General features: G+C 43.7%; 1 protein-coding gene across 4 annotated transcripts in view; it reads right to left on the bottom strand.

Annotated features, from left to right (window-relative positions):
- The window catches only part of LOC126188244 (neural cell adhesion molecule 2), a 612,074-nt gene that overhangs the window by 348,299 nt on the left and 238,789 nt on the right, over positions 1–24,986 (bottom strand). For all 4 annotated transcript variants that reach the window (XR_007537838.1, XR_007537839.1, XM_049929802.1 and 1 more), the window contains exon 4: positions 1,903–2,109. Coding sequence is in view for 2 of the 4 variants with exons in the window: in XM_049929802.1 (XP_049785759.1) it covers positions 1,903–2,109 (207 nt within the window). In the remaining 2 variants the exon portion in view is untranslated. The remainder of the gene's footprint in view (positions 1–1,902; positions 2,110–24,986) is intronic.

Below are 24,986 nucleotides of genomic sequence, written 5' to 3'. Positions count from 1 at the left end.
TAACTATTGTACTCCGCAATGAGGAAATGTACCACATTGAAATTACAATGAAATGCATACCCCTAGCTGCATACAGGCGTTGATCTAAGTCAACGGGGCAGTTGAAAATGTGTGCCCCGACCGGGACTCGAACCCGGGATCTCCTGCCAACATGGCAGAAGCTCTGTCCATCTTTCTTTTTCGTTATGGTTCGTTGTATTTTGCCGTAGCGGACGTCACATGGCATACGTTGAAGTTCGTTGCTGACCCTTTCACTCAGTTTTTTTTTATTACAGAAGCCAGCCAGCTCTCTGGCCGAACACGCTGAGCTACCGTGCCAGCATACCGAGCCGAGGACACAGAGGATAGTGCGACTGCAGGGACTTATCTCTCGCACGTCTCCTGTGAGACCCACGTTCGCAACTTATTGTCCCGCACTATATTCATAGTGCCCTTGCCCATTATACTCATTACTCGCGGCTTTACCGTCGATTCCCGTAAGAGTTTGGGCACTGTTTGTGCATTCACACAGAAGAAGATGGTCAAATGGCCGGTGAGTCTTAAGTATATGAAGATGGTATCTGTTCTTTCCACAGGTACGCATACCTCTAGCCAGTCTTCTACTCACTCCTCGACTGGTGCGATGAGAGCAGATTATGCCTGCAGGCAAGTTATGGTATTCTGCGCGTATGGCGTAGACATGGTGACCCCTGCCTCGGAGAATGCATTCGTTCACGACACACTGGCTCCACCCTGTGCCTTATTATCTGGGAAGCGATAAGCTACAACTCTCGTTCACCTTTGGTGTATCTGGAGGGAATGCTAGGCAGTGCTCTGTACGTGCAGAATGTTATTAGATCAGTTTTTTGCCGTTCTTGCAGGAACAAGACATTGTGTTGTTCCAACAGGAAAATACTCGCCCACGTACTGCCCGTTAAGCTCAACGCGATCTGCAAGATATGCAGCAACTTACATGGCGAGCACGTTCCCATGACTTATCTCCAATAGAGAACGTGCGGGATATGATGGGACGAGAAGCAATCGTACGAAACGTCAACCAACAACACTTACAGAACTGCGTGAAGGGATGGAACTGGCGTGACGTAATGTAACCTGGGATAGTACTCGCCGTCTGTAGGATTGACTGGATACCAGAGGCAGCGTCCGCATTGCCTCCCGTGGAGGCTACCCTACGTACTAATAAGTATGTTTCAATATGAATCGGTACCTGGTACTTCAAAACGGCTGTTGATCTGTAAATGTAATCATTTCATGTACTCCTGTTGCAACAATGAATCTTGTGTGAATTGGAAACCTCTAGAAGGGAGCACTATTTTTTTTCGACAGTATATGTGTATACTTTGACAATTGATAATTGACACATCTTACCTGACAATACAGCGACGATTTTCGCCTTATTACACTAGCACTCCTGTGGTCAGCGATATAAAACAGTTCATTAATTCCTTTATAGGCTGTGACTTGAGAGGGACTCATGGTGCTGGTATTTACTACTATAATTCTTTATTTGAAAGAAGTTCGGTATCTCACTTGCAGCTTAGGTAACGGGATTACTGTCAAATTGTGAAAAAATAAACAAAATTGATACATAAATGGCAAATTTCGCTCACCACACGATTAACATTACAAATGCTCCCCTGAAGACAAAGGTAGTAATAGTGTTATTACACGTTGAAAATGTACCATCAGGCGCACATCGTACGATGAAAAAATGAAGAGTGGTATTAAATCCAAAGTGTCCACACAACCGACACCTGAAGTTCCCTTAGGAGGCAGAAAACATGTGGATTCACCGGGCTAGTCACCCTAGTCCGCTCAATAAACATCATTTCTGAGTCAGTCTGGAACAGTACAGTCACGAAACACTGAAAACAGTGCCAGAGCAGTACAAGTGGTACTTACGGTTGATGTCGAGGACGACCAATTTGGTGACAGGCGGTGCCATGTTGGTGTTGGACGCCTGGCAGATGAGACGGGAGTGCAGGTGCTGGCGGCCGATGTTGGGGAACGTCAGGTGGTTCACGGTGAGGCCGTCAGCCGGCCGCTGCTCGAACGAGTCGTCGATCACCGTGTTCTCCAGGAACCACGTGACTCGCGGCATCGGGCGGCCTGGGAAGACACAAGCAGGAGCGTCAGAGCGCGCAGCGGGTGAGGCGCGTTACTTTACACTCTTATCATTTTTGGGTTTCTGGAACGGACATAAGTAGCACTGACAAGTTTATTTTTACCGTAATTTATCTTCTAGAAAAATAGACTTGTAACTGTTAATGTTTCCACACCTTAATATACTTATGTCAATGGATGTTCACCTGTAAATGGTAATTCCTTAATGGAAGATGGATTCCTGAATTAGAGGCAGCCAACAACTTGCCTCCTTTTCCTGGAAGTTCTCTGTGCTCTTTTTGTTACATTCACGAGATGGCAATATCACTCAGTCATATCCGGCTCAAGTTAATCAAGTACTTACCGTCAAATAACTAACTCCTAGTCCACAGGTGCAAACCCAAGTTCATATGCAGTTAATGTATATTAACTCACGGCACAAGGGTAGCGCCTCTGAATAAACATGGAAAATCCCAGACTCTCCGGTTCGAAACCATACACTGCATTAATTTGGAACAAGAACCGTGAACAACGTCAACCGAAGATATCTGCTATGTCACCCTCCTCATGCTAACAACAGTTCTGTGGTGTCACCGCCAGACACCACACTTGCTAGGTGGTAGCATTTAAATCGCCCGCGGTCTGTTAGTATACGTCGGACCCGCGTGTCGCCACTATCAGTGATTGCCGACCGAGCGCCGCCACACGGCAGGTCTAGAGAGAGTTCCTAGCACTCGCCCCAGTTTTACAGCCGACTTTGCTAGCGATGGTTCACTGACAAAATACGCTCTCATTTGCGACACGATAGTTAGCATAGACTTCAGCAACATCATTTGCTACGACCTAGCAAGCCGCCATTACCAGTTACTATTGATGCTGTAAAACATGTACCGTAAGGAACGATGTTCACCATATATGGATTAAAGTTAAGTATTCCACAGCTACGTCCTTTTTTGCTAGTCTAATTTCCTTGTCCTGTTCCAGACCTCACGCCAGCCTGCGTGAGCTAAAACGCGTGCCTTTCCGCTTCCTCTCAAAACTGGGTTGGCTCTCTTGCCAATCCACAACATTTGGCGACGAGGCCAAATCGCGTTCGTATCGATATTGCCTTGATTTACTTGTGTAATGGCTTCGCCACAATATCCAGACGTACTGTCCAAATTTTATCGCTTACAGCACCAACAGACGCAGGCCTTACTGGATGCCCTTGGGCAGCTCGTCCAGGGTCAACGTGCAATGTAAAACGATACGGCAGCCGCCGCTCCACCGCTCATGCAGCCACAACACGCAGTTGCACCTCCCTTTCGTCCTTTTGATGCTGCACTGGAAAGCTGGACGGAGTGGTCACGCCAATTTGGATTCCATCTTGCCGCCTACAGAATTCAAGGCAATGAGCGGCAGCCTTTTCTCTTTTCCTCCGTCGGGGTCCAAACGTACCGTGTGATAGTCAAATTATTTCGCCGACGCGATGTAGCAACTCTGTCCTACGACGAAATTTTGTCTGAATTAGATGCATATTTCAAAGAATCAGTCAATGTAGTTGCGAAACGGTATACCTTCTTTCGTACAAAACGTACGGCAGGTCAGACTAATAGGGAGTGGGTTGCAACCTTGCAAGGACTTACTAGGGATTGTGCTTTTGAGTGTCAATGTGGACTCCCTTATTCAGATACTATGGCACGTGATGCAATTGCACAGAACGTTTCTGATGTTCATATACGGGAACAGATTTTGAAACTAGTCAATCCCTCCCTTCAACAAGTGATGGACATATTGGATCGGCAGGACACACTTGACTTTGCTCAGGAATCATTTGAAACTTGGCCACCCGTGTGTCAGGTTAACCAGCCCACCAGGCGAGCTGCACGGAACAGTAAACAGTCCTCTCCCCTGGCCGCGCCAAAGCCGCCAAACTCTCAGCCACGAGTACCGTGCCGGCAAGCAGATGCAGTGCTAAAATCATGCCCGCAGTGTGTTACTAAGCATTCGCGTGAGAATTCCCCGTCACGCCAAGATATTTGCTTTTTTCTGTAATAAAAAAGGACATGTTCAAAGTGTTTGCCAGAAAAAGCTCAGAATGGAAGCTCAAAACCATTCCAGGCCCTTTGCTTCGTGCCGGAATCGGAATTGAACCAAGGATACTCAGGCTCACGACACTTCGCCTATGGAAATTCATATAGTTCATGCCACTCTGCCCAGTGCCACTCTCTCTAACAGTGACTGCGTTCATCCCACAAATAGTGTGCGTCGACATCGCAGGAACTCCCGTCAAGTCGCAAGTGATTTTGTACCAGTGTCAGCTCACGTTGCAAGAGACAGTCGCTCTTGTCGTCAACAGGACAATAAACTTTTTGTGTTGTTGGACATTAACGTCAAAGTGATACCATTCCAGCTCGATACCGGGGCGGCAGTTTCATTGATCAATCAAGACACGTACAAACAGCTGGGCACACCTCCGTTGTGTGCCGCAAATGTTAAGTTAAGTACCTATTTAGGTCACGTGATCCCTGTGTTAGGACAGTGCAGCCTTCTTGCAACATACAAAGGACAAACAAAACTTTACATTTCTTCTTCTGCAGTGAATTTGTTTGGTTTCGATTTATTTCAGTTGTTTAACTTGTCTATAGTAAATCAGGTCCTATCAGTGAACCAGACTGTGCCTTCAGCCAGTGTTTCTCGTCTATGTGAAGAATTTGGAGACATTTTTGCACCGGGCCTCGGTTGCGCTAAGAATTATAAATCTCATTTGGAACTGATAGTAAACGCGCAACCGAAATTTTTCAGTGCGCGCAATTTTCCCCACGCATTGCGTGATGAGGTCGCAAAAACATTACACGATCTGGAATCACAAGGTGTAATTGAACGTGTGCAGGCTTCTCTCTGGGCATCACCCTTAGTAATTTTGCAAAAACCTTCAGGAAAATTGAAACTTTGTGTGGACTTCAAGGCAACAGTGAATCCACAACTAGTGACTGCAACTTTTCCTTTACCCCGCCCGCAAGATCTTTTTGACAATATTTTTCGAAGTTGGACCTAGCAGATGCGTACTTGCAAATACCGGTGGACGAAGAATTCCAGCGCGTTTTGGTGGTTAACACGCATCTTGGTTCGTATCGATTCAAATGACTGCCATTCGGGTGTGTATCCGCCCCTGCCTTGTTTCAGCAATATCTGCAAACTGTTTGTGCATCGGTCCCTACTGCAGCAAACTATCTGGACGATATTGTGATCTCCGGAAAGACGGAAGAAGAACATTTAGCCAATCTCAGAACATTATTTCAGGTCTTGCGACAAAATGGTCTTCGCTTGCGGAAGGACAAATGTGTGTTTTTTGCTCGTGACTTGCCTTATCTGGGACATGTACTCAATGCCCAAGGCATACATCCCAGTCCAGAGCACCTCCGTGTCATACAAGACTTGCCTTAGCCGCAGAATTTGAAGCAGCTACAGAGTGTGCTGGGAAAAATAAATTACTATAATAAATGAATCCTACCCGCCTCTTCCATTTCAGCTCCGCTTCATCGCTTACGCCGTAAAGGTGTTCCGTTCGTCTGGACGACGGAATGCGAACGCGCCTTTCGCCAGTTAAAATCGGCGTTGATTTCCAATACTTGCCTTACGCCATTTGATCCCCGGAAGTCCCTTTTGTTGATGGTGGATGCATCGGATTTCGGGATCGGTGCTGTGCTTGCGCACAAAGATGGTTCGCGCGATCGCCCTATGGCCTTTGCGTCCAAATTGCTCTCGTCTGCACAAAGAAATTATTCACAGATAGAGAAAGAAGCATTGGCTCTCGTATTCGGTGTTACAAAGTTTCATGATTTCTTGTATGGTCGTCACTTTACCATCATCACCGACCACAAACCTTTGACATCGCTTTTTCATCCAACCAAGCCTGTACCTCCACGTACAACGCAGAAATTCATTCGCTGGTCTATTTTCCTCTCGCAGTACCGCTCCGATATCCTGCATCGGTCCACTGCTAACCACGGAAACGCCGATGCGTTGTCCCATTTGCCTGTTGCTGAGGATAGAGCATTAGATTCCTCCGAACTTGCTTGCATGTTCATTGATTCAGAAACCGATGACGTGCTCGAATCGTTTCCGGTTGATTTTCGTCGTGTAGCTCCAGCCACAGCTGCCGACCCTGTCCTTGCTACGGTTCTGCGTTTTGTTGCTACTCAATGGCCCTTGTCAAAGTCGTGGATCGGAGATCCGTTGGTTCGCCGATTTTTTGCTCACAAGGAGAGACATTTTGTACGACGTGGTGTTTTGCTGTTGCGTTCTGATAATGATGAGTCCAGGGTCGTGGTCCCACGTTCGTTACAGTCCTCTGTCTTACGGCTTCTCCACCAAGGACATTGGGGTATAGTGAGAACGAAACAACTTGCTCGTCAGCACTGCACTTGGTTCGGAATCGATGCCGCAATTACGAACATGTGCTCTTCTTGCATGGTGTGTGCCGAACAACAATCAGCACCACCGCGGAATTTCTTTGCATGGCCAAAAGCCACTTCCCCTTGGCAATGCTTACACATCGATTTTGCTGGTCCATTCTGGAATGCTCGATGGTTGGTTGTGGTAGATTCAGTCAGTAATTTTCCTTTTGTTGTCCGGATGTCTTCCACAACGTCATCTGCCACCATCCAAGCGTTATCCGTTATCTTTTGCATTGAAGGTCTTCCACAGACTATTGTTTCCGACAATGGCCCACAATTCATGTCCGCAGAATTTCAGTCATTCTGCAAGGCCAATGGTATTCAACATCTGACGTCCGCGCCGTTTTCGTCACAGTCAAACGGTGCCGCTGAACGTTTGGTCAGGACTTTCAAGTCACAGATGTTGAACGAGTCTCATTCTCGGGAGGACGCGTTATTGCTCTTTTTGTCCTCGTATCGCTCTCAGCCCCGAGATGGTCGCTCGCCGGCTGAGTTGCTCCACGGTCGCCCTCATCGAACCTTGATGTCTTTGTTACATCCGCCGCATCAGGTTCCTGTGCAGCGGCAGACACCTGCTTTGCCCCAGGCGACGTTGTCTAATACCGCAACTATCGAGGTTCACGGCGTTGGCTCGAAGGGCGCATTCTTCGCTGCCTCGGCCGCGCTATGTATCTGGTTTTGGGGGTCTCTGGTGAGGTGCGTCGGCATCTCAATCAGCTGCCCCTCTGTCGTCGCACGGGATCCGCTCCCCGTCTGCTTTCAGCGACGGTGCCGTCCGGTCAGCGCCCTGGGGACCCATACTGGCTCGCCTCAGCCCCAGGTGTTACCGACGCTGTCTTCCATTTTGCCACATGGCGACGCGCCGCCACCGCCGCCGCCGCCTGTTCTCCCGCCGGCGATGCCCGCAGTGGACGCGTCGCTGCAAGCGCCGGGCTCCTCCCTGGGTCACGCGCCGCCGATCGCTTCCCGTGACCAGTTGTCCTCCGACATGGAACTCTTGCCCGCTCCGGACCATATGTCGTCTTCGCCCGTCGGGTGCCCCGGCCCGATGGAGGTCGACCCTTCGGCCCCTCCTGTCTCTCTACGGGCGCATACATCGCATGTTGGCCTGCACCCTGGAGCAGGTTTTCAGGCGTCTCCTAGCTCCCCTCGGTCCGAATGGCAGGGTGCGGGTGGCACAGCCTCGCCTGTTGTTAGGCTCCCCACCTCGTCGCATACGTCAACATGGGGTCCTCCCCACGGCGGGCAGAAGCCTTATGCCATAACCGTCCGCCGATTTGCGGGGGAGGAATGTGGTGTCACAGCCAGACACCACACTTGATAGGTGGTAGCCTTTAAATCGGCCGCGGTCCGTTAGTATACGTCGGACCCGCGTGTCGCCACTGTCAGTGACTGTAGACCGAGGCCGCCACACGGTAGGTCTAAAGAGAGTTCCTAGCACTCGCTTCAGTTTTACAGCCGACTATGCTAGCGATGGTTCACTGACAAAATACGCTCTCATTTGCCGAGACGATAGTTAGCATAGCCTTCAGCTACGTCATTTGCTACGACCTAGCAAGCCGCCATTACCAGTTACTATTGATGCTGTAAAACATGTACCGTAAAGAGCGATGTTCACCATTTATGGATTAAAGTTAAGTATTCCACAGCTACGTCCTTTTTTGCTAGTCTAATTTCCTTGATCTGTTCCAGACCTCACGCCAGCCTGCGTGAGCTAAAACGCGTGCCTTTCCGCTTCCTCTCAAAACCGGGTTGGCTCTCTTGCCAATCCACAACAAGTTCTTTCATGAATTCTCTGTTGGCGAAATATTCTAGATTATTTTTAAAATGAACACACCGCCATTTGAGTATATTGTTGTTTATTTAATTACGACCTTGACTCCGGCCTTTTACGCCATATTCAAGTGATTAAGTTTATGTCATTCACATTTATTGCAGGACATCAAGCTCAAGATTGTCCATAAATTAAGAAAAATATTCGGCCATCATGAAATGCCAGATGTGAAACCATCATCTTGTGGGGAACGAATATTTTCCTTAGTTTATGGCCAATTATGTGCTTGATGTCGAGCAATATATATTATTGACATACACTCAGTCACTTGAAAATGACATAAAAGGCCGAAACCGGGATCGTTACTAAATAAACAACAATAGAGTCAAAGGGCGGTGTGTTCATTTAAAAATTATTCTATGACTGTTGCTTAGCAACATCGAAAAACTAATCCTGGTTTAGTATGACATTCTGATCTCCATCATGGGACTGTCAAGAGGGAGGTAACGACGAGGAAAGGATTCAATAACCAACGAATAGGTAACATGCTTTGGTACAGACTGTGAAATGTGACACGTTTCAACGAGGTTGAGAAAATAGAAAACGTGGGAGGGGGAATCCAAAGGCAGAGTCTGTATATAATCTTCATCAGCGAAATGGAAAGAAGGCAAGGATTTGTAGTCGGATGACTATAGGGTAATATCAACAGCACCATAAAGTGCTACAACGCCCGTAGTAATGAACAGGAAGGTGGGGCAGAGACAGAGTTGCTGTGTATAGCTTAGTTACAGCGTTGTTCTCATCAAATTTGGTAGCGAACTACGGCCGATAACAATAGTTCAGGTTTACATAAATACGTCGCAAGCAGTAGATGAAGAGATACGCAAAGTGTACGACGACATTGAAAGGGTAATCCAGTACGTAAAGGAAGATGAAAATGCAACAATCACGGGGTACCTGGATGACATTGTAGGGGAAGATGGAAGGCTTACGGGACACGAAGAGTTTCGTAATAGGAACAAATGAGGAGAAAGATTAACTGAGTTCGGCAATAAATTTCAGCTAGTGATAGCGAAAAGTCTGTTCAAGAATCACAAGAGAATACTTGAAAAATGCCGGGAGATGCAGAAAAATTCCAGTCAGATTACACCATGGCCAGTTAGAGACGCCGAAATTTGGTATTGGATAGTAAGGCGTACCCAGGAGCAGATATAGATTCAGGTAGCAATTTGGTAGTGATGAAGAGTAGCCTGAAGTGTAGGAGACTAGTCAAGAAGGATCAGTGCTGAAAGAACTGCTATATGGAAAGAGGGTACAGATACTGCGATAATGAATAGCTCAGGAGGCATTACCGTTGAAGAGGAATGGACCTCTCTAAAAAGGATAGTCACTGAAGCTGAACAAATGAACATAGGCAGGAGGATGGTAACTACGAAGAAACCTTGGGAAACAGAATAAATATTTCAAAAATGGTTGCAGGAAAAATGTAAAAAAATGGAAAATGAAATGGACATCTGAAGGACCGTTTCAGCACATAGAAAAGTATGTAGAACCTTCGGTAAAATTGAAACCACAGCATCAACAGCAAGAGAGCAATGGAAATTCCACTTTCAAACGCAGAAAAGAGTGCGGGTAGATGGAAAAAGTACACTGAAGTCCTCTACGAGCGGGAGAATTTCTCTTACGTAATTTAGGAAGCAATGATAGGAGATACGGGAGCCGTAGGTGAACCAGCATTAGTGTCGGCGTTCTAATATAAATTTGAAAGAGTTGGATAGAAAACATAACTTCGGAATTTCTAAATCGGAAACCAAACGCTTATTTGAGACTGTGTGTGTAATTTATGTCTCTGTAGACATCTGACTTTCCGAAAAATATTATGTACACAATCCAGATGATAGGACATACAGGTAAGTGTGAGAACTACTGCACGTTCATGTTAACGGCTCATGCATCCAAGCTGATGATAAGAGTAATATACAGAGAATGGAAAAGAGAATTTGTGGTTTGTTAGATGACGATCCGTTTGGGTTTCGGAAAGGTAAAGACACGAGAGATTCAATGCTGACGTTAAGATTCGTAATGGAAACAAGACCTAAAGAAGAAAGTAGACTAGTTCATTGTATTCATCGACCTCTAAAAAGCATTCGACAATGTAAAATAATGCAAGATCTTCAAAATTCTGACAAAAGTAGTAACAGACTATACGGAAAGACGCGTAGTATACAATGTGTCCAAGAACGAAGAGGGTGCAATGAGACCGGAATACCTAGACATCAGCGCTCCTATTAAAATGGGTGCAAGACTGGCATGCAGTTTTCCGAATCAGTGCTCTATACTTCGAAGAAGCAATGACGGAAATAAAATGAAAGATCAAAGATCGGGATAAAAATTCAACGTTTAAGGATATCCATAAGAAGATTTAGTGATGAAATTGCTCTTCTTATGAAAGTGAAGAAGAATTACAGGGCGTGTTCAATCGAATGAAGTCTATTGAATACAGTATATACACTGACCAGCCAGAATATTGTGACCACTGACCTAATATCGATATAAATCCGTTCACGCGATAGCAGCATCACCTGGCGAGGAATGACTGCGAGCCAGAAACATGCACATGTAGCATCAGTGAGCGAGCTGTTCATGTATAGAATGCGGAAGGCGCGCGACCTACACTCCTGGCCATTAAAACTGCTACACCAAGAATACTTGCAGATGATATTCATTGGACAAATATATTATACTAGAACTGGCATGTGATTACATTTTCACGCAATTTGGGTGCATTGAACCTGAGAAATCAGTACCCAGAACGACCACGTCTTTCCGTAGTAATGGCCTTGAGACGCCTGGGCATTGAGTCAAACAGAGCTTGGATGGCGTGTACAGGTACAGCTGCCCATGCAGCTTCAACACGATACCACAGTTCATCAACAGTAGTGACTGGCGTATTGTGACGAACCAGCTTCTCGGCCACCATTGACCAGACGTTTCCAATTGGTGAGAGATCTGGAGAATGTGTTGGTGAGGGCAGCAGTCGAACATTTTCAGTATCCAGAAAGGCCCGTACAGGACCTGCAACATGCGGTCGTGCATTATCCTGCTGAAATGTAGGGTTTCGCAGGGATCGAATGAAGGTTAGAGCCACGGGTCGTAACACATCTGAAATGTAACGTCCACTGTTCAAAGTGCCTTCAGTGCGAACAAGAGGTGACCGAGACGTGTAACCAATGGCACCCCATAGCATCACGCCGGGTGATACGCCTTTATGGCGATGATGAATACACGCTTCCAATGTGCGTTCACCGCGATGTCGCCAAACACGGATGCGACCATCAAGATGCTGTAAACAGAACCTGGATTCATCCGAATAATGACGTTTTGCCATTCGTACACCAAGGTTCGTCGTTGAGTACATCATAGCAGGCGCTCCTGTCTGTCATGTAGCGTCAAGGGTAACTTGATCCATGGTCTTCGAGCTGATAGTCCATGCTGCTGCAAACGTCGTCGAACTGTTCGTGCCGATGGTTGTTGTCTTGCAAACGTCCCCATCTGATGACCCAGGGTTCGAGACGTGGCTGTACGATCCGTTACAGCCATGCGGATAAGAAGCCTGTCATCTCGACTGCTAGTGATACGAGGCCACTGGGATCCAGCACGGCGTTCCGTATTACCCTCCTGAACCCACCGATTCCGTATTCTGCTAACCGTCATTGGATCTCGACCAACGCGGGCAGCAATGTCGAGATACGATAAACCGCAATCGCGATGGCTACAATCCGACCTTTATCAAAGTCGGAAACGTGATGGTACGTATTTCTCCTCCTTACACGAAGCATCACAACAACGTTTCACCAGGCAACGCTGGTCAACTGCTGTTTATGTATGAGAAATGTGTTGGAAATTTTCCTCATGTCAGCACGTTGTAGGTATCGCCACCGGCGCCAACCTTGTGTGAATGCTCTGAAAAGCTAATCATTTGCCGATCACAGCATGTTCTTCCTGTCGGTAAAATTTCGCGTCTGTAGCACGTCATCTTCGTAGTGTAGCAATTTTAATGGCCAGTAGTGTATCTGAGTTTGACCGAGGCAGATGTGTGAGGGCTCGGAGGCTCGGAGGGAGCATTTTCGAAACTGCACGACTTGTCGGCTGTTCGAGGAATGCGGTGATGGCTGACTGCAACGTGTGGTGAACCTAAGGTGAAACCACGTCCAGACATCGTTGGGTTGGGTGGCCACCACTCGTTACAGACATTGGACGTCGTAGGCTGGGCAGACTGGTAAAAAGAGGTCAGGCGGCGAACTGGGGCGGAACTAACATTACACTTTAATGCTGGTCAGAGTACAAGTGTCCCTGAACGCACAGACTCCCGAACACTCCTAATGATGCGCACTGGATGTTGGCAGAATGGCAGAGCATTGCATGGTCTCATGAATCTCGATACCCTCTTCATCATGCCTATGGGAAGGCGCGAATCAGTCGTCTTCCAGGGTAACATCTCCTTGAAACCTGTATTGCGGGACGGAGAGAACCTGGAATGTGATTGAACGTGGCGTCAGAGCTCATAACCCCCTCATCGGAATTTACTGGAATTAAATGTGTGTGCAGATGTGGTGCCACCTCCCTCCATCGACTTACCAAGCCTCATTGATTCCATGTTCCATGCTACGACGCGTCGCCACTGTTATTCGTTCCAAAAGTCGACATACCGGTGCTAGAAAGGTGGTTGTAATGCTCTGGTTGGTCAGTGTAAATTGAGAGCAAGCCGAAGATAGACGGAAGTAATGAGGAGTGGCAGAAATGAGATTAGCGATAAACTTAATATTAAAATTAGGTTTTATGAAGTATACAAAGTTAAAGAATTCTTCTACCTTGGAAGGCAAAAACACATGATGGACGAAGCAGGAAGGATATAAAAAGCGGATTAGCAGAGACAAAGAGTTCTTCCCAGGGCGAGAGACGCCTGCTGCTATCAAACTTCGGCCTTTATGTGAGGAATAAATTTCTGAGAATATACATCTGGAGCATAGCGTTTTATGGTAGTGAATAATGTACTATAGGAAAACTGGAGAAGAACTGAATCTAAACTCTTGAGCTGCGGTACTACATAAGGATGTTTACAATTAGGTGGACTGACAAGTAATGAGGAACTTCTCCGCAAAGTAGACGCTTCCATGGTCCTGGAAAGAGCCATGGACAGTAAAGACAGCTGGAAAAGACAGACTGGAGTATGTCCAAAAAAAACTGAGAACGTAGTGTGCCAATGCTATTATGAGATGAAGAGATTGACACAGAGGAGTAATTAGTGTTGACCACATCAATCGAGCCAAACTGATGACTAAAAAAGAAAAGTATGTCTTCCATCATTCGTTTTGCGAGGGCCTGATGTAAGAGCCTCATGTGATCTTCGTATACAAACAAAATAAACAAATTATTTCATAAGTAAACGCCAGGTTGAGATTTCAGACAAATGGCAGTATCGAGAATAGCTACGTAGGATAGAATTGGAGGCACGAGGAACAAGGGAGAACTCACCTTTTTCCATTCACAGCATCCCATGACATGAAAGCTTATACTACTGAGATAATTCCTGCATGGGTACTGGGTGAGGTGACTCTTGAAGTTAAAAGGTCGCATAACTTGAAAGTAGTTCAATTATTTACATGAAATTTACAGCGAGTTTATGGAGGACTGCAATATAGTTTCATGATACTCTATGGTTTTCTTGGGGACAATGCAGAGGCCAGAAGCGTCAACAGATGTGAAAACCGTAAATCTGGGATTTTCTTGAAGAAAATCGTCGTGCGACATGCGAATAGCTTTCTTAGATCACAGTAAATACAATAATCAATAATGTAAGTATTACAATCTGAGAATTTACTTAAGCTGAAGAAATATTTCTACGAACTGGATTCCCACATATATAACTGCTAAGCAGGAGATAAAATAATGATCTTTATTACATTCCTCGGCCTAATCGATGAAAATAGTGAACGCAGGAGACACACAACCATGAACTCTACATTCATGTAGGAAAGATGACAGACACCATTGGTAAGAGTTGAATTTCTTTCCAAGACCGTATTGCGTGTAGCAGTCGCATAGGGTTGAGCAATCGGATGTTACGTTACTTTCTCAACAAGGAAACCAAAGGGGTGTCGTTCACCGAGGAACAAAAAGACTTGAAAAGAGTGGGTTTAAGTCAAGTAAAGCTCCGCTTTCTGGCCCCGATGGGACAATCGGAACCGCCTCACATTCTGCCGATGCCATCGCTGGATGAGGTTTGCAGGGGCGTGGCTTCAGCTCATCGCTCTCCTCTGCACTGTCTGCTTCCTTGGCCTTGGAGCCGCTACATCTATCGTACTCACTATTCTCAGTTTCCTTAAAGTGTCAGTATCTATGGCGTAATGATACTCAAAATTTGTAATTTGTAACGAACCTTGTATGGCTAATTAAGGTGACTATGTCACAACCCTTAATTTTAATGAATGATCCTTATTTGTTACTTACGTTGTTGTGAAAGTTATTTGTGTTTTAATTTACACTCGCCCTGTGACGAGCCTATTTGCAAGCGAGCAAGCATGCCGCCTATATACAGCAACAAGTTTTCTGTGATTTGGTGAATATAACACTAATTCAGTTTTTTTAATTTGGGTATCGACATATGAAATGGCGTTCAATTTCAGCCATAAGGGTATATGAAAGATTCGTCTGTTCCAAATATAATATGCCTTTCATCGAAATTTTGTTTCAGTTTCCTGACGCACTCGCAGCTTGACTCTGACATTCTGTAGAGGAAATATCGATAGCTTTTTATGGTATGAGCAAGAGAGTGGCTTTATGCAACCAGTAATTAAGCGACTCGTTCCATTAATTACGACATGGAATTAATTTTTTAAAAACATTCGTTTAAAACGTGACAGACGTATTCAAATAATGAAAAACTCTTTCCTATTGTGTTTTGAAAGACGGTTTTCACCTCGTTCCTCTTTCGTTATGCTTCGTGATTCCGTACTATCACCTTCTGCCGCAAAATTATTTGGTTTTAAACTCTTATTAATTTTGAAGGCTCAACTATGATGAAAGGCGCAGACTTTCATCGTGCATTATGCGTATAGTTTGCTGCACTATATTGGCAGAGTTTATCCGAGTTCAGTTTATACAGGTAGTAGCGAGAGTAGTCTCAAATGCATAAAGAAAGTGAGTGACTACATGAAATATTTGCTGATAATTTCTTTGCAGATTGGACAATGTTGGTGTTATCCCAAGGTCTTCCCGGCCCCCCTTTGGTCTTTTTATCATTAGGCAGACGTAGGAAGTTCTACTTAAAACTTTCTGAATAACAATGAACCAAATCATTGTTAAGAAAGTTACTGTTCTGTATGCGAACATTGTAATCCATAGTGTCTTAGATGGCAGACAAATACAAACCCTTGTTTGCGGAAAACTGATTTCTTCTGTAAACGTTCCTATAAATGTCCGTTAAGTTGACATAATAACATTTAAATATGAACAGTTTATTCTATACAACGCAGCAAACACACACCGTCATACAATTTGTCAAGAATCAGTAGAGATACCACTGGATATGAGGCTTCATTCGCTTTTTATCTGATGAAGAACTAAGTACAATAAATGCAACTGCAAGAGTATTGAACAGTTTTGAAATAAGGACATGTAGCAGAAGGAAATAGGATGGCTCCTATCTATCTAGAGAAATAACACTATATTATGAAGTTCTATCTTTTTTTTCTGATAGCATTTTGTAGTAAGCCGTCGTTAATAAGTGAGTACTAACAAAATTTTCTCCAATCATGTACTGCTAAATTTTTTTCCGTAAGATGGCAACATTTGTCATGATTTCACACGGTGGTAATAAATTTACACTGAGATGATTGTTCGTGTGAAACACTGTTTTCTCCGAAAAAAGCACATAATTTATTCTTTGTTTCCAGCACGCACCTCTAACACTTTAGCCTTAGAGGAACTTTCGTTAATGTATCTTTTTTCTCCATTTGTAAGCAACAGACGTTACCAATCAGGAGCGCACACAACATGTGCTGCTTTTCTTTTTTTTATTGTAGGGGAGACTAAGTCAAGTTGTCACGATTTATGATTTTTAATTTTTGAGGATGCAGTATTAACAGTTTCCCTTTCTAACACTGGTGTGTTTCGTAATATGTATCCTTGGCTATATTGCTTCACAAATTTGAAGCCATAGCAACATTTCGGTTTTCCTGAAAATGATTCTCCAGGAGTAAATTTTTGTGACAACCTGTCATTACTTTCACAGTGTCACAGACACTCGCGGCATTTAGACGAGAAAAAATTCTTTGTTGAAAATGTTGTATAAATTTAGAAAAGACAAACATTTATATTTAAAAAGCAGTAGTAAATATTTGGTTCTAATTTAAAGACCGATTTAGATACCTAAATAGTAATTTCAGTAAATATTTATGAAACTATCTCATGTTAGCTTAGTCCTTTCGAGCTCATTCTCAAAATTTTTGCATGTGCAAATGCTATTTGGCTTGATCTATATAAATCGTGAGCCTACTTGTTACTTTGTGTACAGTGGCTCCATTGGTTCTTAGTTTTACTGTTACAATAGGTTCCACGTTACTGGAGCTCTGAAGTAACGTCCGTTCCGTCCATATGCGAAACTTCGTGATGCTCACTTATTCGCTTGAAACTAGAAACTCAGGCTAACAGGTTGCCTCTGAATTTCTTAATGAAAGAGTTGGGTGTCTTTTCTTTTACTTTTTTTTTAATCAACAAGCCAGTCATCTTTGGTATACGCACATTATCCTGCCGAGATTTAATTGTATTTGCCGTATAGAGATCATAAGCCGAAATTTTGATTTATTTTGGCGTTACACCAGCTATTGAAGAACATGTTGCTTAAAGTCCTTCTCGTCGTCATCAGAATAAAAGTTTTTTATCTGGAAAATAACCAGTGATGTGGAAGACCGAAATGTCTTTCCATCGTCAGTTTCGTTTAGAAAATTTTAATACAATCTATAATTATCGATTTTCCTACAATCGATAATTGGTTTGATAACTGCAGCCTTACGAATTGCTAATCCCTCATTTTCCACCTTTCTCATTACTACCAACAAGACGACTCGATAGTATTTCCCTCGTTTTATTTTTTTTAAAATTTCTTAGTAGCATTTCCTGAAAGAAGAGGAAAAACTACTCTAAAAGTTTTTGTGACAGCCAACACCGAAGAGCCATTTCATACAAAACCTGAGATACTACTGTCAAAGTAGTTGACGCAAAATAACATTTTGCAACTTTTACAAGATAACAGAACATTCTTGGGATTGATTACAGAATGTATAATGGGAGATATGTATACGAATAAATGAATACATACAAGTGCAAAAACACAGAGCCAACAATAAAATACAGAAAACTGTTGCCAGGAAATAAAGACTGCGAGCACCGCACGTAAAATACTTTAATCGTAATATCTGATCTGTTTAAAGCAAGGGTATTCAATCTTTCTTACCTCCCACCACCTTTTATATCTCTTCTTCTAACCGTCCATCAGTTCCACAGCAATGGTTATTCATAAATTAGGGAAAATTTTAGTTTATAAAAATCGTAAAGCAGAGTTACAGCGAGTCAAAAAATGGGAAGAAACTTTCAATAGTCAAATCTTTACTGTTAACAACCGGTTTCGACAGTTGTAAATATCACTTTGATGTGTTCAAAATATTTTTTGCCGTTTTGAACTAGTACCTCATGCCGTGTTGTTATTATGGTGGATAAAATGCAACTCATTACATATAAGGCTGTCAAAAATAAAACCTTTTACATTTAAAAGGACGTTGCGCAATTGTGCACATATGCATGTTCGTATACGTTGTACTGACAAAGTTTTTGGCACCATGTACTGAGCTCTAATAATATTATTGCTACACTTAAAAGACAAATTGAATACAAATCTCTAGAACCTCTCGCTTGTAGCCTTTCCCTGTGAGCGCTTTGGAGCAATGAAAGCCTGGTAAGGCTTCCAAACCCCTGAATCAACAAACGGCTGTGTTTTCTCAGTCGGAGAGGGAGATGAGCGAGAAGCCATTATTTTCGGCAACGCACGCGTGTAAATAGCTGCAAGGGCTACGCAACAAGCACGGCTATAACTTTTCGGGATGTTTTCCCTTTCCACGATGCGGAGGGATTTCCTGCCCCAGTTGCACAGATAAAACACTAAAACACGCTTCACAGTGGGAACCATCGGGAGAATAAAAACTTATTCACGCCTCTTTCTGATGTCCACCTCGAAAGGAACCATTACTATGCTTCCGGGTTCCACACTGCAACGCTTACCATAATTATTTCATTTAAATTCATGGACCTCCCTCTCAAGAGGTCACATGCAATATTTATAGCCATTCAACTTTTCTAGAGCGAGCTGTGTGCACGAGTAAAGAGCACGCCTATCTTTCTTTGTGCATATGAGTATGTGTGTCTGTGCGCGCGGAGGCATGATTTGTCAAAGGTGTTCATCTCAGAAAAAGGAGAGAAGGGTACCTGCGGAAAGTGAGTGTAATGTACTTTCGCCTTAAGGATGCTGTGAATATTACCGATTTCTAGGAGACATTACACCGACATTACGGAGTCAAGATACAGCGCAGATGGTTTTGCAGCAATATGCCGTCTTAGTATTGAAATTACATACTCAACCAAGAGCACCCTGTCTTATTACTGAAATCCCATATGTAACCAACAGTGCTAACAGTGAAACAGTGGCAACTAGGTGCTAACCGCGAAATGTCTTTGAAGAAGGTAAGTATTTCGTCACTTTCACGTCATATACACTCAATTAGCATCATCCATTTCATAAAAAAAATTAGAATGCTTCCATCTCCTTGCAACTGAATGCCACCACGGCTGTTTCATGTCCATACAACGCTGTATTAAACGTAGACTGTTTCCTCAATTCATTTAATGACACCAGCAAAGCTATTTTTAAAATTAAAACATTCTTTACTTGCATCAACCTGCTTCTCATTCCTTTCTTCGTTTTGTCATACTGCGTGATTCTAGTTGTTACGCAAGGACATCTTTCAGTTCTGTTTATATTGAAAGGAATCATTCTTCTTGTGCTCTATTTTAAATCCTTCTAACATGGTACGATTCCACTTCCTTATTACCTCTTTCCTGGTCGGATTTCCCTAGAGAAATTAAATCACAGATATCGCTGTTGTGGTCTTGCGGTAGATATTTGTAAAATTCAGTGTGCGCAACTGATAACGCAGGGAGAAAGAAAATAGTCGTATTTCTAGTGGTGGCATTCAGGCACGCGGTTGCCGCACTACTATGGGCAGTCAAATGAAAACGAGGCAGATGGAAACAAGTAACTAAACTGTTCATTAATTCGAAAGTAATCACTCTAACTGTTAATACATTTATCCCACTGTAAGACCAGATGGTCCATACCTTCATAGAAAGATATTTGAGACTGCCTACGGTACCATGATTGTTCCCAGTTGTGCATCTCTTCGTCCGAAGCAAATCGACGATCACGAATGTCTTCCTTAAGGGCTCGAAAATTGTGGAAATCTCAACAGGATGGGGATGTGTAAGGGCTCCTCAGCGTAACATCTACAGCGTAGTCGAAACAACCTTGTCAACATGTGGACGGGTCTGGATGTTACCAAGGTCACTTTGAGGACGCTGCAGATGTTTCGCTAGGAAGCCCTTACACATCCCCTGTACGGTCCGGTCTTGCCTTGTCTCGAAGTGGGATAAGTGTATTGACAATTGTGGCGATTAATTTGTAATAATAAACAGTTTACTTGCTTTTTTTCATCTGTTTCATTTTCATTGGGCTGCCCCTTACGCACTATTCTCATTACTATTCCTGATTCATAAATTTCCCTGAAAGGGTCTTTTTGACGAAGTACCAGAAGGAGGATGGAAGTTGGAAATGAAGACCAAACAATGAAATACCGTTACCTCTTGAACCTTAATTTATTACAACAAAAGGAACGATCATTTCATGGTTTTTAACAAAACATACGAAGAATTTCAAATGCAGCGGCTCAAAAGGCATGCGAGAGAATGTAGTAAAATTAATATTTTCCATCACCTTCTGAATTGGACTTCTGCTCCTGATGTACAAGGTCCAACATACAAAAAGGAAATAAAAAATAAGCGCTTGAAGATAATTATGTACGCGGAGCTGGAGAAAGGGAAGAATCAGTTCACCGGTGGAGGAACTACAGAAGGCGAACATCCAATTTCATTCCCTTTACAAATGGCTGAAATAGCTCTGAGCGCCATGGGACTTAACATCTGAGGTCATCAGTCACCCAGAACTTAGAACTACTTAAAACTAACTAACCTAAGGAAATCACACACATCCATGCCCGAGGCAGGATTCGAACCTGCGACTGGAGCGGTCGCGCGGTTCCAGACTGTAGCGCCTAGTAACGCTCGGCCACTTCGGCCGGCTTTCCGTTTACATTCGAACAGAAATAGTAGCAAAAAATTCACTTTACAGTATATGCGCGAGCACTAACGTGTGTGTGTGTGTGTGTGTGTGTGTGTGTGTGTGTGTGTGAGTGGGTGGGTGGGTCTGTGTGTGCGTGAGAGAGAGAGAGAGAGAGAGAGACAGGACGTTAAAGGCTGACCAGAGGTAGACAACCCTGACTCACGACTAACCATGGGGAGTTCGCGAAATCTCATCAAATCTGGCAAGTTTCACAATTAAAGCAAATTATGTCATCGTATACGGGCTTTTTCGATGTAGAATGTAGCGTACTTTTCATTGCAAGGGAGACATTGGTCATGACCAGTAACACTGAGACACGTGCGGTTCGTCATCTCTATTCGTCAACTATTTACTGCGCATAATCATATTTAACAGTACGCTTAATAAAAATTATATAATAACAAAGACGTCCTTGGACAAATACTGAGGGCATGACCTGCTGAGCATCTTGAGAAAGAATATCGAGTGAGGTACAGTAGTGCCACGTGGTTACTGAATATTTGGAACAAATGACCAAGTTATTCGGAAAAAAACGACTCTAATAAAAACCTGAAGGTACAAAGGAGGATGATTTTCGGAAGGATTAGGGGAAATAAAAACACGAATAGACGAAACAGAATTCAAACTATCGGACCTAACAGTGGTTTATGGCCAACGTGCAGGCGCAACGATGGTGGCAAAAGCTACTTTTAGTCACGAAATTAAATTTAATCGGAGGATATATTGTGTCGCACTAACGAAAACCCCAAGAAAATCGCTAGAGACATGATCAGCTGCTAACCTAATCAACCTAATAGAGCGTAAGCCACACAAAATATCTTTGTGCTAAACATTATAGCTTTGTAAACATAGAGAGAAAGGCAACTGCGGAATATGCACACTCCGAACTATACCCTGAAACTGCACAGATGATAGACCATTATTCAACAGTATCACTCTGATAACGGCATCCATGGACTGCGTGGGTGCTTACAAAACACGTTCAACAACACTTATTCTCAGAGACAAAATAACTCTCCCGAAGAGGAGAGTGCTTCAGCTTTCCGGTCCGAGATTGGTGGGAGATAAAGACATTTATCGCACCCTTTGGGCGGCCGGACAGCTGCAAGATAAAAAGAATTTTTTGTGTCCTCTATCGACAATCTGATCCCCTCTGCTCTTACGTATGCCGAACTCAGGTTTTCTAGGACTACATCCAACGGCAAAACTTCACTAATTAACCGCATGAAACTGTTTTGATCGGCCCGAGATTCAGTATCGAACATGTCGTTGTTCTCCTTTTTCCTCTGCTTTGTCTTTTTTCTGTTGATATATACTGATACCGTATCCCAAGTACGACGTTAATTCCACTAAATATGTCCACTCTTCCAAAATTGGTCTTCTGCGACTATGTCGTCGTGAATTTTAGGACTGTTGTCTGTCCCATTAGATTTTTGTTATTGTTCCAAAACGTTTAAGTGTCGTGCATATCTACTCTCTAGAATCTCTAACGAGTTTTTAAATGTCTACTAGGTATTCAGTTTATAGGAATTTAGTATTTCGGCTGTTATTATTTCCATTAGCCATTAGGTGGAAGTGTTCAGTATCCACCTGCTGAAATTAGCTGTACAGCTTGGGATAAGCATTTTTGTAAAGAAATGTCTTATACGCTACCACGTAATTTATGAACTTTACTTCAAAATTTTTTTTTCATATGAGTATGAAAACAGAAGAAGGAATAGAGTGTAAGAAAAACACATCGTTACTAGCAGGAATTTTCTAGGAACTGCTAGAGTCGTGCACCTTGCTACTTACACATTATGTTGTTTTAATGCTCTACTAAAGACGCTAAAAATTTGAAGTAAATCTGTGATCCCAAAGTCGTATCCTCCCCTTGTTAGTGGTGCCACATAGCGTCATCGGTATTCCTTTGGAAAATACGCCGATATGCATTATCATACTACGATGCGAGTCAGAATGTATCGGAGGCCCACGCAGCTTACAACGGAAGATTTAAGAACTGCATTATTCCATACGTGAATGGCTGGCGAGAATTCAGCATTTCCACTTTAGGAGAGTGCGCACAGCTTTACATGGACACGGCTGTACCTTTGCTTGCGGTCGTTTATATGTATATTTCCACCTCGTGCTGCTGTTGGTAACTATTTGTAGGAAGAATGATGGCAAGTCAACAGGGCAAATCATCAGTCAAGTGTAGATAGCTAATGAGATACTCGTTGTTTCATACTTTAAGTTACCTGACATTTTGTTTCACTCGCAGCAGTTAACTCAGCTGATATTTTGTTTCTTGCATCAGTTTAAGCTGTGGCTTTTGGTTCCTGCCTAACCACACCCTCGGAAATCGCGACATATTCGAAAAAAGCCAAATTTTTGTGAAATGGTAAGACAACTATTAATATGATTGCTACTAGTTTCACCCCACAGCTCCGAAAATCTGAACATACTCGGAAAACAACAGTCAAGTATCCGTGATAACCAAAATTGTAAGATGGAGCGATTCTTATTGCCTACAGTATGCTATTATTGGATAGAATACCCACCGATGCCATTAGTGCAATTTAGCCCATTTCTCTATTGAAAACATACTGGCTCTATTGCAACGTACTGCAGTACACACCGGTCTCCAATAAAAATCGTAGGAACACCCCACTTCAGGCTCTAAACGTATTGAATACATGTCTAACTGTATTAAAACGTATTGCTGTACAAACTGGTCTCCTACCCAAACCACTGGAGCAACCCAGTCAATCAACGAGGCTGAATGCATATCCAAATATACACTGAAGAGCCAAAGAAATTGTTAAACCTGCCCAATATCATGTAGGGCCTCCGCGAGCACGCACAAGTGCCGCAACATGACGTGGCATGGACTCGACTAATGTCTGAAATAGTGCTGGAGCAAACTGACACCACGAATCCTGCAGTATTGTCCATAAATCCGCAAGAGTACGAGGGGGTGGAAATCTCTTCTCAACAGTACCTTGCAAGGCATCCCAGTTATGCTCAGTACTGTTCATGTATGGGAAAGTGTTCAGGCTGGTGGAGGAGGAAGTGTTTAAACTCAGAAGAGTGTTCCTGGAGCCATTTTGTAGCAATTCTGGACGTGCAGAGTGTCGCATTGTCATGCTGGAATTGCTCAAGTCCAACAGAATGCCCAAAGGACATGAATGGACGCAGGTGATCAGGCAGGGTGCTTACGTATGTTTCATCTATCAGAGTCATAACTAGACGTGCCAGGGGTCCCATATCACTCCAGCTGCAAACGGCCCACACTACTACAGAACCTCCACCAGCCCTGCCGTGCAGTCCATGGATTCGTGAGGTTGTCTCCATACAAGTACACATCCATCCTCTCGATACAATTTGAAACGAGCCTCATCCGACCACGCAACATGTTTGCATCCATCAACAGACCAATTTCAGTGTTTAGGGCCCAGGCGATGCGTAAAGCTTTGTGTCATGAGAGCATCAAGGGTACACGAATGCGCCTTCGGCTCCGAAAGCCCATATCGATGATGTTCCGTTGAATGGTTCGCACGATGACACTTGCTGATGTCCCAGCATTGAAATCTGCAACAATTTCCATCTGAAGGATGGCACTTCTATCACGCTGAACGATTCTCTTTAGTCGCCGTTGGTCCCATTCTTGCAGGATCTTTCTCTGGCCGCAGGAATGTCGGAAATGTGGTGTTTTATTGGACTCCTGATGTTCAGGGTACACTTGTGAAATGGTCGTACGGGAAAATCCCCACTTCATCGCTACCTCGAAAATGCTGTGTCGCATCGCTCGTGCTCCGAATGTAACACGACGTTCAGACTCACTTAAATCTTGGTAACTTGCCACTGTAGCAGCAGTAACCGATATAACAACTGCGCCAGACACTTGTTGTCTTATATATGCGTTGGCGTCCTCAGCGCCGTATTCTGCCTGTTTACATATCTGTGTATTTGAATACGCATGACTACACCAGTTTCGTTGGCATTTCAATGTATAATTCGTACAATGATGTTCTATAACAAAGTAATACTTGTTGTCGGAGTGATTGTATCACTAAATATATGGATGATAACTGTACGTATTTCGCAAAACAACGACATTAAGACGCCTTCTCGAAATTCTACATAGTATAACCGTACTGCATAATACAGAAGACGTTAAACAAAT

Source organism: Schistocerca cancellata, chromosome 5 (genome assembly GCF_023864275.1).
Source record: "Schistocerca cancellata isolate TAMUIC-IGC-003103 chromosome 5, iqSchCanc2.1, whole genome shotgun sequence".
Classification (NCBI taxonomy): Eukaryota; Metazoa; Arthropoda; class Insecta; order Orthoptera; family Acrididae; genus Schistocerca; species Schistocerca cancellata.
Note: the sequence above shows the minus strand (reverse complement) of the source record. Positions and strands in the feature narration are given on the sequence as shown.